The following is a 14,394-nucleotide window of genomic DNA, read 5'->3' on the forward strand; positions in this document are numbered from 1 at the left end:
CTCCATGCAAAGGCTGCGGTAAGATCTTAATATTAGCTATAACTCTTGTCAGATAATTATATGCATTGTACACTCTAGCCAGAAATTGTTCAGCTAATTAATTGTACTAAGATGTAATGTAATTACCGTTTGTCATGTCTACCACAGACCTATATTTTATTTGTGTGACTATTGGCAAAGTGTTTTTTGCGCTTTTGGAATTATTTGATTTATGTGGATCTGATATTTATAAAAATACCGCATTTCAGCATTTACTTAGACTTGGGGTGCATTCAGACGAGCGTGGTTTACACGCTGCTACAGCAATGTGTAAACCACACTTCTATAGCAACCATTAGGTTGCTATGGAAGCGCTCACACACAGCTTTTTTTACCAGCTCATATTCTGCGCTGGTAAAAAGAGATAGGACAGCAAGTGCCGACTAGCCTGTCGGCTCCGTGCTGCAGCCCTGTCTATGGTGCTGACCACAGGCTCCTATGGGAGCCGCGGCAGCGCTCTGCTCATAGTACAAACATGTGAACGGGCTGCTCCACGGAGCAGCTTGTTCACTGCAGAATTCCTGCCTGTCAGCAGCATGGTTTACACGTTGCTGTAGCAGTGTGTAAACCACGCTCGTCTGAATGCACCCTTATGCATTACCCACGTGTGTCTTTGGGAACATCACTATAGGGCGTACAGAGGTTGGAGTCGCAGAGCCCACTACTTATAAATGACCTGATGGTTGGGGGCTATTTACAGATGTAAAAAAATCTGAGGGATTGCGGTGTTATCAAGTTTGTGTTTTTTTTTTTTTTGTTTGTTTTGTTTTTTTTACCTGCTAGTTATAACTTCACTTATTTAATTTTATACAGGTCTCTTGTAATTTATAACCCTCTTGAACAAGAACGTACTTCTGTGGTTTCTATTTTTATCAATACACCAAAAACAAAAGTCCTAAATGCTGCAGGGAAAACTGTAAAAGCCCAGATCAGTGCGGTGTGGGATAGCGCTACAGCAATGTCACCGGACACTTACCAGGTACTATATTTCATAGTTGTACATTTTGTAAATTCTAGAATTAAACAGTTTTCCATTTTTTTATGCAGAGAGAATTGTATTTGGAGGCTTCTTTATACATTGAGTGCAGTGGATCAGACATTTAGCAGTCCCGCATATAAAAAGATGGAACAGTATGCTGCCGTTATCCTCTCTGAATAAGTAAAAGTGAAAAAACATTTTTTTTCTAGTAGCAAAAATACAACAGTATGTGTTCTAGTAATACTGTTTTGCATGCACTGCTGTTATCACATGCTGAAGAGTCCAATTTTTCATGTCGTGTGTGACCCTATGATATGTGCTTTCAGCCCTGACCAGTAAGATAAGAAGAGTGAGGATATTTATGATAATGGCTGCACAGCCAATAGTCCAGAAAAAGAACAGATTTTCTGATCGTATAATGACTGTATTCCAAAACCGCTTTCAAAGTGCCATTTTTGTGGCAGCACTGTAAGTCAATGTCTCATTCACCAGTGAGCCTTAACCCCTTCATGGCGAATCATTTTTTCAGTTTTTATCGCAATCCTAGAACCATACTTTTTTAATTTTCCCTTTGACATAGCCTTATGAGGACTTGTTGTTTTATTGTGGGGCATTCTGTAAAATTGACATCTTGAGGTACATGTAATGTATCGAGAAAATAATGTTGCGCTTTTTAAAAAAAATTTCCTTTTTACAGCATTCAGCATGTAGAATAAAGTTAAAACGTTATTCTCTGAGTTGGCACAACACCAATTTTATACAATTTTGTTTTGCTATTCTCACACTAAAAACGCATAAAAAATACATTTTGTTTTTGTGGTGTTGCATTCCAAGAGCCATGCAAACTAGTTTCTATGGTCTCAACTATTACGGCTGTCATTAGCCCCTGATCCTCCCAACATAGGGGACTTGTGCCAGGCTTCCGAAGCAGCTGCTGTAAAAAGGTGTATGCATCGAAACTGGGCCACTTAGCGGTTGCTGTGTAAAGGCATATGGGCAGTCACTCAGGGGTTAAATATAAGGGTTCTATTACACTGCTCTGTTCTGTCCAAGTTTTGTAACTAAGTAAACTTGGACAGAACTTGGACCTGTTAAAGTCAATGAGACTATTCAGACACAGTTGTTTTATGTCATGGATCGATGTAGTCTTCCAGTCTGTTTCACGGATGATGTCAAGACATGCGGCATCCACTATCCTGTTCATTGGACAGCACATAGATGGGATGTCTGTGCGCTGGCCATGGGCAAGTTGCTACCAAGAATATTAGGCGTAACCTGCACATGGCCATCTTAATGCAGCCTTAGGGCTTATTCACATGAGCGTATATCGGCCGGCCATATTCCAATGCATAAGATCACACGGACGTATTCCTGCGGTGTAAAGGCGCCCGGACAATATAACGCCTGGCAGGAAAGCTAGTTCTGGAACCATCTTTCTGCCCGGAATACGTCAGTAGCTGCATAGACTCCTATGGGAGCCAATAACAGCGGCCAGAGAAGGGAGGTGGGAGGGAGTTTAGCAGCATGACTGCTAAACTCACTCCCCCTTCTCTCCTCCACTTCGGCTGTTTGCAAATTGGAGGGGCAGAACAGAGGTGGAGATTAGCTCTGCCCCGCCCCTTCCCATTGCAAACAGCCGGGGGGAGGAGAGAAGAGGTGAGCTGGCGAGGGAGACAGCTTATCAGAGTTAAGCTGTCTCTCCCCGCACAATAGCATTGCGGCCCTGGCGTATTTGCTCCGGGCCGTCAAAACTGGTGCACAGACATTAGATTTGTGCGCCCCTTAAAAATGCCTACAGCCATGTGAAAGAGGCCTTAGTCATATAAAAAGACTTGAAGGGTATAGACACACAGGGGAACTGACGCAGCTACAAACCACAATGACATTTAGCCGCTGCAGTTTTTTTTTTTAAATCGATCAGTAGTTGCATGATTTTGCTAATAAACTGCTTTTCACCAGCAAAACCGCATGGCCATTACAGTCAATAGCAAAACTGTTATTTTCTAGTAAAATCATACCACCGCTTAACAATCGATTAACAACCATTGTGATTTTTGGCCGCAGAAGTGCCTCTGTGTGTTTTTGTACCTTTTTAGCCTTGTTTGCTAGCTGGAGGTTTTCACCTGCTTGCAGATGTGTTTCAGCCTTGTGAGCGTCAATAGCACAAATTAGCGTGTTTAGGTTGACATTGTCTAAGTGCTCAATTAGCATTGCTCCCTCTGCTGTTACATTCTTTTGCCTTGTGTGTTGGCGGAGGATCTTGACATATTTAGAGCCCTTTTACACAAATGTATTTTACCTCTTTATGCTTGTTCGCCAAATCGGGGACAAATCCCTGCAGACAGAAGAAAGGGATCTTACACAATAGACCAATACATTCTTCCTGGAGAAAAGAAAATGCCTACAGAGGAGAACACAAAGCTAACAAGTCCCATTACTCTGATTTTTCTTGTTTTCACCATCTTGTTAACTTTAAACACCTTCTGAAAATAGTTTTCCTGACTCGGGTGGCCAACAGGATCATGGAGCTAAAAAAAAATATTTAATTGTTAAAGGGGTTGTCTCACGCCGAAACGTTTTTTTTTTTTTTTTTATTCAATAGGCCCCCCTTTCGGCGTGAGACAAACCCAAGGGATGGGTTAAAAAAAAAAAAGTTTATTACTTACCCGAATCCCCGCGCTGCGGCGAATTCTTTCTTCCTTTACCAAGATGGCCGCCGGGATCTTCACCCACGATGCACCGCGGGTCTTCTCCCATGGTGCACCGTGGGCTCTGTGCGGTCCATTGCCGATTCCAGCCTCCTGATTGGCTGGAATCGGCACACGTGACGGGGCGGAGCTACGAGGACCAGCTCTCCGGCACGAGCGGCCCCATTCACCAGGGAGAAGACCGGACTGCGCAAGCGCGTCTAAAACCGCCAGAAGACAGCGAATTTAGACGGATCCATGGCGAAGGGGACGCTAGCAACGGAGCAGGTAAGTGAATAACTTCTGTATGGCTCATAATTAATGCACGATGTATATTACAAAGTGCATTAATATGGCCATACAGAAGTGCTGAACCCCACTTGATTTCACGAGACAACCCCTTTAATGTAGTAAATGGGCATTTATTATGTGAAGCTATAGTGTCTCTTGACTAGACATTTCCTAATCCAGTATTTCATAATCTTCATTTTGTCTCGCCTTTTTCTACCTTTTTTTTTTAGGTTTCATTTCTGGCACATTTGCCACCTCTTGGCTTTGTTGTTTATGAGCTTGTGGAGGCTGAAACTGCAGACTTTGTAAAGGCTGAATACACCATCTTTACTAGGGGCAGAAGTAACCGAGTCCTGTCTGATGGCATCTTCCACGTCAATGAGCTGGATAACATGGGTACCGACTTAACTATAGAAAACTCATACTTAAAGCTTTGGTTTTCACAGACCTCTGGATTACTGGAGGTAAGGGCTACATACATCTTCATGTGGCGTAAATAATTATTTTGTTAGTAAACATAAGGGGGTAGTGTTTTTTGTGTTTCCAGAAGAATCTGTAGGGGAATCTATTCTCCCAAGTCCAAATAAATAAAGTGTGTGTATCTGACTGACTCGCCACTAATTCTCTAACTTCCCAGTGTCGTACAAACATGAAATTTGGCAGGAGCATTCTTTAGGTCCTAAATAAAAAAAGGTAAAGGGGTCACAACTCTATTATTCAAAGCTAATTGCAAAAGTAAGTGCACCCCTATGTAATGTAACTTCCCGGTGTCGTACAAGTGTGAAATTTGGCACGAGCATTCTTTAGGTCCTAAGGCTTCCTGTCCACGGGCGATATTTCACTGCGTTATCCGCAGTGATAATCCTCACGTAGGTAACGCAGTGAACTCTTTCCATAGGAGAACTATGCAAAGCGCAGCCCGATGTCCACGAGCGGAAAATCGCAGCAATTTTCCGATCGTGTATAAATATCGCGGCATGCTGTGATTTTCCGCAATGAACCTATCATAATAATAGGTTCATTGCGGAAAATCCTAATTGTTTACTGCTCACCAGCGGCTAACGTGGCAGTATATCGCTACGGCCGTGAACATGTGGCCTAAATAGGATAAGTGAAGTTCTAGATGGGAAAAGTAAAGGGGCCACAACTCGTTGATTTAATGCTGATGGCCAAAGTAAGTGCACCCCTATGTAATGTAACTTCCCAGTATCACACAAGCTTAAAATTTGGTGCAAGCATTCTCTAGGTCATATTCCTCAGTTCCTCTAAAGTAACCTTGACTTCATAAAATTTTCCATGCGAACATCACGTAAACACCTGTATCAAATTAACTCGAGCGAAGCCAGATATATCAGCTAGTAGTAACATAAGTAAAAGATGATCAAATGCATTGCCAGATTTTTATTTTTATCTTTATTTTTTTTTTTTTACAAAAGCCAGATACTGGAACATATTCATTCTCTTTGTCTGTTTTGATTTTCTGATTGTAGAAATGTATTTTTCTATCTATCGTTGTGGGGGCAACCATCTTGTCCTGGCTGCTGCTCTGTTCTGTTAACAGCAGTTCAGAGGTATGCTTTACAGCAGTTATATGGATGTTATAGGTGGTTTCACACGGGGCGATAGTGATATCGGGTTAGAAGAAAACAAATTGCGTCTTTTTTTTCCTGCGTATTTTGAGCGTCAGCGTTCTTCTCACAAAAACACAACTTCTGCATGTGTTCTTCATCTTTAAAAAGAAAAAAAACAGTCGATAGGACTTTGTCAAAACGCATCACGTGAAAATCGGAAGTCTGTCGATGCGATAAAAAAGGAGCCTCCAGAGGGAAACATGGTTGATTAAAAAAAAAAAAATCAGAAAATGTAGAAAAATAAGACATACTGTGGGTTGTTTGTTTTTTTTCTCCACGCATCCTGGCAGGAGTGAAAACCCCACAAATGTTAACCATTGGAAATCATTGATTTCATAATTCTACATTTTCATGCATTATCTCATTGCAAGAAAATCATGCAATTTTTATCGCCCGTGTGAAACCAGCCTAAACTGTGACAGTCTATTATTGGACTTTGAGGTTTGTGTGAAAACTGCAGGATTCCAGAATTTTATTTTCAAATATAATATCGAAACTTACAATTAAAACTATATCTTTGATGTGTTTTTCCATTAAGTTAACATCTTAACGCTCCAGGACGTACATTTATATCATGGAGGTTCGCAGTTTTTATGGAATGGTTTGGGGGAGGAGGGGAGTATTGATCCCGCGACATATAATATGGGTGCCAGACAGCTATTTCTGGCAGCTGACACCTGCCCACAACAGCTCCGATCAGCACTAATGCTGATCACAACCGTTAACCCTTTAATGCCACCGTCAATTCTGGAAGTAGCGTTTAAATGCCCGGTTGATGATCGGGAGGCCCGAACGGCTTCCCTGCGATCGTCGTGATGAGATCTGGGGGAAGGGGTGCTGCTGAGTTGCCATGCCAGTTGGGGGCTTTCTGAAAGCCCCAGGGCTGCCATTGCAGATTGGCTATCTAGCCATGCCTGTGGTGTGTCTTGAAAGGTTGTGTTGTCAGATCGCAGTGCAATGTAACCCTATGGTATTGCATCATTCTGCAGGAGTGATCAAACCATTGCAAGAAAAATGTTAATTTTTTTTTCCCCCAAAGTTGTTGTATTAGTTTTTTTTCCTTTTTCTATACTACTTTCTAAAACATAAAATAACTAGACGTTTAGTAACGTTGTAATGGTACTGACTAGAGATGAGCGAGCATACTCGGTTAGGCGATATACTCGAGAGAGCATCGCGTTTTTCGATTACCTGCTGGCTCGTCCCTGAAGAATCGGGGGGGGGGGGCGCAGGGGGTTGCAGAGGGGATTGGGAGGGAGAGAGGGGATCTCTCTCACTCCTCCCCGCTGTCCCGCAAAAAAACAGCCCACAGATAGCTACACTAATGTAGAAGTAAGAGTTATCATTTTTTAAAAGGGGGGGAGGAAAAAATGAAAGTGAGAGAACAAAGAAATAGACCGGGTCCTTAAGGGTTTAAAAACCTGATTTAAACAATAGGTCATTTCCCAATGATATCTTCTCTTTAATATAAACCCTGGGAACTGATTACTATGCATTTAAGTCCCTTTACTCTACTTTTGCCTTTGGCAGTCCAACTATATAAATTTATGAATCTAACATCTGACGCTTCAGTGTGGGGGATTAAATGGTTGTTCAACAGTCAGTCTCGGCTTGCTTTTGATAAGTGAGAAATTAAGCCTATTCAATAAGATGTTCTGAACAGTGGAAGGTGCTTTAAAATGCTTCCTATATTAATTAATGAAATAAACTTTTCTTTTAGCAAATGAAACTAAAGGAAAATGGAAAAAATCATAATGTAAGAGTGGACTTTGCCTGGTATGGTACTACAAGTAACAGGGATAAAAGTGGAGCTTACCTGTTCCTACCCGATGGAGAAGCCAAGGTATGCCTGACTTGGAGAGATGGATTTAGTCCATACAGTCATTCAATTTAATGTTAAATAAGTTGTACATTCCTGTATTCCCTGGCTTCATTTGATGCTTTATCAATCAACATGTTTCAAATATTGTTTAAGGGTTTATCCCACTAAAGACTTTATTACCTGTCCAAATAATAGGTGATTACATCTGATCCCTGTGGGTTCGACTGCTGGGACAGCTTGTGATCCCGAGAATGGCGATCTCTGAATGCCCCATGTGGCCGCTGCTCTAGTCACTTCTTTGGGACAAATCGATTTGCTTGGGTATTCTCTTCCGTCTCATAGAAGTAAATGGAGCTGTGAATCGCAAATGCACACTACTGTATATGTGACCACCTGAGGCATTCAGAATACGCCGTTCTCTGGATCACTGACTGTCCCAATGGATGGATGCCCAGCACTCTTGTATTCACCTAACCTGTAGAGAAGTGAAAAATACTTTTTAAGGTGGACGTGAAAGATTACCAATAACTTGTGACTGTTGGGTTGACTTCTGTTTTTTTTATTTCTTTGTATCTGCTCCTTTCAAAGTGGATGTCCGTCAGGGGCGTAACTATAGGGGATGCTGTTGCACCCGGGCCCATGACCCTTACTATATGGAGAAGGCCTCTCTTCTCCACATAGCATGCCTAGTACTATGAATAAAGCATTATAGTTGGGGGGCCCTGTTACAAATTTTGCATTGGGGCCCTGAATCTTCAAGTTGCGCCTCTGATGTCCGTTATATCCTGGTTAATATAATCAAGAGCTTAGAAGGGAAAAATTAATTCTCAACACTTCTTTACTTTTGGAACTAGTACTACTGAGCTGCTTATACCACCTGTCTGCAGCCATTATTATGCGAGACTGCAAGTTCATATTGCTACCTGTAGCCCACCAAATGATCCCTCTTATCTAGACTAACAAAAAAAATACAAAAAAAAACTTTGATAAGTAATGTATAGTTATAAAAATAAATGTTGCCCATGAATGTTTAATTGGCCATTTCCCTGTCCTACTGGAGCACTGGATAGATAGCAGTGACTACAAATGTGTGCTCTCATCCTGCACTATTTCAGAAGAAAGGACTTGTAATGTCATAGGATAATTTCCATCTAGGATGGTGTAGAGTTTCATAGCAGCCTAAATGCTAGTAAGTGATCTCCATTATTAGCATGTAATAGTGCAGCTCCATACTCTGTTTATTGTGGCTGAGCGGGTCCTATCTGTTGTGCACATAGACATTTCAGACCTATTCATTATCATTATGTCACAGTAGATTTCAGAAACTATATGCGCTGAGTCTTTTGATCGGAAGGGTTTCCTACTTAAACTGTTTATTTAAAGTTAAACTCATTTTCTCCTCTGTAGGCATTTCTCTTCCTCTGTGTTGCTGCATGCCCTGATGTTCGGCACCGGGCACTCTTTTGTGTTTTGTATTCCTCACCATGTGCATTTTGCTAAAGGAATAAAATCCATCTGAACTTGTGCATATCATTATACTTTCCTGGCAGCAGTTTATGGAAATGAGGGTTTCCTCTTCACATTTCTAATGGTGAAATGACTGCTGCAGTCGTACATTTATTTAGTGGCTAAGGGACATAATGTAGAACAGTATCTTAAATGTTAAGCCACTAGAAAACTCATTTTTGGGATTAATTAGATGCAAACTAATAGGAATGGAAATTGTAATGTCAATGCACAAATATTAAAGGGTTCCAGTTATTGAATATTGGAGAAATGTCAAAAGTAAAGTTTATTGTAGCCCATAATACGCCATGAGGGCAACACGTTTCACAGCCGGTCTCATCCGCATGTCATTTGTCAAGATGGGAGTGCCGTCATTTATAAGAGATGGCTGCTTCCCCTTGATCACCTACAGATACGAAAGGGCCTGAAAATATGGCTGTGCAGATGAACTCGAACCAGGATATCCTGTAGTTTACAATAAAACTAGGCATCTATTGGAGGATGTCACCTATATGATTTAGAAACTATTAACGTAATGTTATTCTGTACCAAAAACTGAACTGGTTCACAGTAGAATATCCGCACACCTGACTCATATCGTGAGCTTGATTCTTGTTTAATCTTTGCAATGTTATTTGACTGGATGACTAAACAAATGATGAATTGTAAAATACACAATTTGCATAATAGTAGCTAATTAACAGAGAAATTCTCCTAAGACCTTCTTTACCACACTTTTTTTTTTTTTCTACTTGTGGAAAAAAGCTTTTTTGCAAGCATGTTTGTTTTTTGTTTTTTTTTGTTTTTTTTACCTTTTTGTTTATAATTGTGCTGCATGAGTTTTACCAGCATGCTTTATATCCTATAGAGAAGCTTACAGGAAAAACATCATGCAACGTTGTGTGAAAAAGAAAAGTCATTGCCCCCACCTTCCCAAAATTTTGAGGAAAAGGAAATTTTTTTTTGGATTGTGGTTTATAGTTCACTGACATTAATGTAACCTCCTCTTGTTTGTTTAAAAAAGGAAGAAAAAAAAACGCCAAATATCTCTGGGAAGCGTGACCTTTTTCACAACAATGCTGTGCATGAAACGACTAAACAACCCTTAGGGCTCCCACACATTTGCATTTGTTTTACGCAACTGTCATTATGACTCTCTAATGTTAAAAGCACATCGCAAGTTTGTGCTTTGCGATTTTTTTTTTTTTTTTTTTTTTTTTTTAATGCATTTTTAACATTAGAAAGTCCCATTGTCATTTGTGTAAAAAAAAAAAACACCGCGATATCGTAGCATTAAAAAAAAAAGCAAGTGTTTGTGAGCCCTAAGACCTCATGTTCACAGGCAAAATTGAATTGCGGGGCACCCGCGAGGACGATCCACGACTCAATCGGCCCATAGGGATGAATTGGGGGGGGGGGGGGGCATAAACATTTGCAGATTGGATTTTATTGGATTTGCAGATTGCACGCATGGGAAAGAAATTGCAGCATGCTCCATTTTACTGCTGATGACGTGCGGATGGGCTCCATTTATCTCTATATGTAAGCATGCGATCCACAGTGCAGCCGCAAATACAATTGTGGATGCACTGTGGATTTGCAGGTTAAATTCAATTAAGAAGGTTAGGAAAAGGCTGGGAGGCGCGGTTGCAGATTTTTTCCATGTAATGATCCGCAGCATGTCTGCACGGTAAAAAAAAAAAGCATCCACAATCTCCTGCAAGCAATAAAAAATCAATTTAATGCTGACTAGCAGTGCATCCACTGCTTAAATCCACATGAAAATCTGCGTGTGCCTTGGATATGAGGCCTAATGCTGGGTTCCCACGGGACTGATTCACCACAAAAATCTCGCGGCTTTGCCGCAGCGGAAAAAATGCGAGATTTCCGCGGGATAAGTGCTGCTTCAAAACCCACACTTAGCTGTGGGTTTTGGAGTGGCTTCGCCGCATGCTTTTCCGTTGTGGCCAGCTCGCTCATAGAGCGATAAGGACTTGGTCGTCTAATCACTCCTCCCCACCATTTAGCCCTGCAGATACTGCAGTCATTACTGACTATGACATCTAGATTTTTTTTTTTCTCCTTCAAAACTTTTTTTTTTTTTTTCTCCCCCTTTACACAAGGCTTTAAATACTAAAAAGAAAAAAAAAATCCTCCATATAATTATCGCCACATCCCGTACTGTTAAATATTACATTGTTTATCCAGCATGGTAAATTTCATTTTTTTTAATTGCTGTTTTTCTGTCCAACTCACTTCCATAAAACAGGAATAAAAAACAATATATGTGTAAAAAAAATTATTCAATACATTATGTGCACCCAAGATTGGTTCCTTCAAAAACTAGAATTTGGCCTGAAAAATACAAAGTATCATACAGCTACATTGACAAAAAAAAAGTTATAACTGCTGGAACACAAGAGGCGAAACTATTTAGTTTTTGTCATTAAGGCGTTAAAAATGCACTTGTGACTGAGCTCTGCGCGAAACATATTTACATAAGACATACATTCAGAATCTACAATATGATGAAATGACACGTTGTTTTTTTTTTTCCTTCTAAATGTAATGTTAGGATTAGAGATGAACGAACGTACTCGTCCGAGCTTGATGCTCGGGCGAATATTAGCGTGTTCGAGATGCTCGTTACTCTTAACGAGCACCACGCGGTGTTCGGGTTACTTTCACTTTCATCTCTGAGTTGTTAGCGCGCTTTTCTGGCCAATTGAAAGACAGGGAAGGCATTACAACTTCCCCCTGTGACGTTCAAGCCCTATACCACCCCCCTGCAGTGAGTGGCTGGGGAGATCAGGTGTCACCCGAGTATAAAAATCGGCCCCTCCCGCGGCTCGCCTCAGATGCCTTGTGAGTTAGCTGAGGGAAAGTGCTGCTGGTGCCGGAGCTGCTGTAGGGAGAGTGTTAGGAGTGAGTGTAGGCTTCAAGAACCCCAACGGTCCTTTCTAGGGCCACATCTATCCGTGTGCAGTAGTGTGGAGGCTTATGTTAGCAGTGTTGCCCTTTTTTTATTTTTTTTTCAAAATCGGCTGTCTGCAGAGCATTGCGCCCTGCAGTAATAGTCCAGGGACAGATGTGGTGGTTAGGCAGGGAGAGTGTTAGGAGTGAGTGTAGGCTTCAAGAACCCCAACGGTCCTTCTTAGGGCCACATTTAACCATGTGCAGTACTGTGCAGGCTGCTGTTAGCAGTGTTGCATATTTTTTTTTTTTTTTTAAATCGGCTGTGCAGAGCATTGCGCCCTGCAGTAATACTACAGGGACAGAATTGTGTAGGCAGGGCCAGAAGACATATATTATTGATTGAATATAGTCAGTGGGCCTTTTCTTTAAAAAAAAAAGGGAAACATTCTATTTGGCCTGCCTCTGACAGTCCTCAGCGTTCTGGGTACGTGTGTGGTGGGTGGAGAACGTAAAGAAATCATACGCAGCCAGCTACGTTTAACAGCAGGCTTGCGCCAATTTATTTCCTGCCTGGGAAAAATCACCGCTCTGCTGTAGTTAATCACTCTGCAACCCTGCAGTTCTGTGACACATTTGCAGGGCCAGAAGACATATTTATTATTGATTGAATATACGCAGTGGGCCTTTCCTTTAAAAAAAAGGGAAAACATTCTATTTGGCCTGCAGGCTTGCGCCAATTTATTTCCTGCCTGGGAAATCACCGTTCTGCTGTAGTTAATAACTCTGCAACCCTGCAGTTCTGTGACACATTTGCAGGGCCAGAAGACATATATTATTGATTGAATATAGTCAGTGGGCCTTTTCTTTAAAAAAAAAAGGGAAACATTCTATTTGGCCTGCCTCTGACAGTCCTCAGCGTTCTGGGTACGTGTGTGGTGGGTGGAGAATGTAAAGAAAAATCATACGCAGCCAGCTACGTTTGACAGCAGGCTTGCGCTAATTTATTTCCTGCCTGGGAAATCAAATCACTGGTAATACACCATGCTGAGGGGTAGGGGTAGGCCTATAGGACGTGGACGCGGGCGAGGACGCGGAGGCCCAAGTCAGGGTGTGGGCACAGGCCGAGCCAGTGCGGTGGCCAGGGGTAGAGGCAGGGCCAGACTGAATAATCCACCAACTGGTTCCCAAAGCGCCCCCTCGCGCCATGCCACCTTGCAGAGGTCAAGGTGCTCTACGGTGTGGCAGTTTTTCACAGACGCCTGACGACCGACGAACAGTGGTGTGCAACCTTTGTCGTGCCAAGATCAGCTGGGGAGGCACCACCAACAGCATGCGCAGGCATATGATGGCCAAGCACCCCACAAGGTGGCACGAAGGCCGTTCACCGCCTCCGGTTTGCACCACTGCCTCTCCCCCTGTGCCCCAACCTGCCACTGAGATCCAACCCCCCTCTGAGGACACAGGCACTACCGTCTCCTGGCCTGCACCCACACCCTCACCTCCGCTGTCCTCGGCCCCATCCAGCAATGTCTCTCAGCGTAGCGTCCAGACGTCGCTAGCGCCACAGTTTGAGCGCAAGTACGACGCCACGCACCCGCACGCTCAAGCGTTAAACGTGCACATTGCAAAATTGATCAGCCTAGAGATGCTGCCGTATAGCCTTGTGGAAACGGAGGATTTCAAAAGCATGATGGCGGCGGCGGCCCCGCGCTATTCGGTGCCCAGTCGCCACTACTTTTCCCGATGTGCCGTCCCAGGCCTGCACGACCACGTCTCCCGCAACATTGTACGCGCCCTCACCAACGCGGTTACTGCCAAGGTCCACTTAACAACAGACACGTGGACAAGCACAGGCGGGCAGGGCCACTATATCTCCCTGACGGCACATTGGGTGAATTTAGTGGAGGCTGGGACAGAGTCAGAGCCTGGGACCGCTCACGTCCTACCCACCCCCCGAATTGCGTGCCCCAGCTCGGTGGTGGTATCTGCGGGGGTGTATGCTTCCTCCACTAAACCACCCTCCTCCTCCTACGCAACCTCTGTCTCGCAATCAAGATGTGTCAGCAGCAGTAGCACGTCGCCAGCAGTCGGTGTCACGCGGCGTGGCAGCACAGCGGTGGGCAAGCGTCAGCAGGCCGTGCTGAAAATACTCAGCTTAGGAGATAAGAGGCACACGGCCCACGAACTGCTGCAGGGTCTGACAGAGCAGACCGACCGCTGGCTTGCGCCGCTGAGCCTCCAACCGGGCATGGTCGTGTGTGGCAACGGCCGTAACCTGGTGGCGGCTCTGCAGCTCGGCAGCCTCACGCACGTGCCATGCCTGGCCCATGTCTTTAATTTGGTGGTTCAGCGCTTTCTGAAAAGCTACCCCCACTTGTCATACCTGCTCGGAAAGGTGCGCCAGCTCTGCGCACATTTCTGCAAATCCCACACGCACGCTGCCACCCTGCGGACCCTGCAACATCGGTTTAATCTGCCAGTGCACCGACTGCTGTGCGACGTGCCCACACAGTGGAACTCTAC

General features: G+C 43.3%; 1 protein-coding gene across 1 annotated transcript in view; it reads left to right on the forward strand.

The window, feature by feature from the left end:
- MAN2A1 (mannosidase alpha class 2A member 1) overlaps positions 1-14,394 on the forward strand; it is a 108,795-nt gene that overhangs the window by 74,804 nt on the left and 19,597 nt on the right. Inside the window, exons 13-15 of the mRNA XM_066603047.1 lie at positions 853-1,018; positions 4,227-4,460; positions 7,348-7,470. Coding sequence (XP_066459144.1) covers positions 853-1,018; positions 4,227-4,460; positions 7,348-7,470 — 523 coding nt within the window. The remainder of the gene's footprint in view (positions 1-852; positions 1,019-4,226; positions 4,461-7,347; positions 7,471-14,394) is intronic.

This window comes from Eleutherodactylus coqui, chromosome 5 (assembly GCF_035609145.1).
Source record: "Eleutherodactylus coqui strain aEleCoq1 chromosome 5, aEleCoq1.hap1, whole genome shotgun sequence".
Taxonomy (NCBI): Eukaryota; Metazoa; Chordata; class Amphibia; order Anura; family Eleutherodactylidae; genus Eleutherodactylus; species Eleutherodactylus coqui.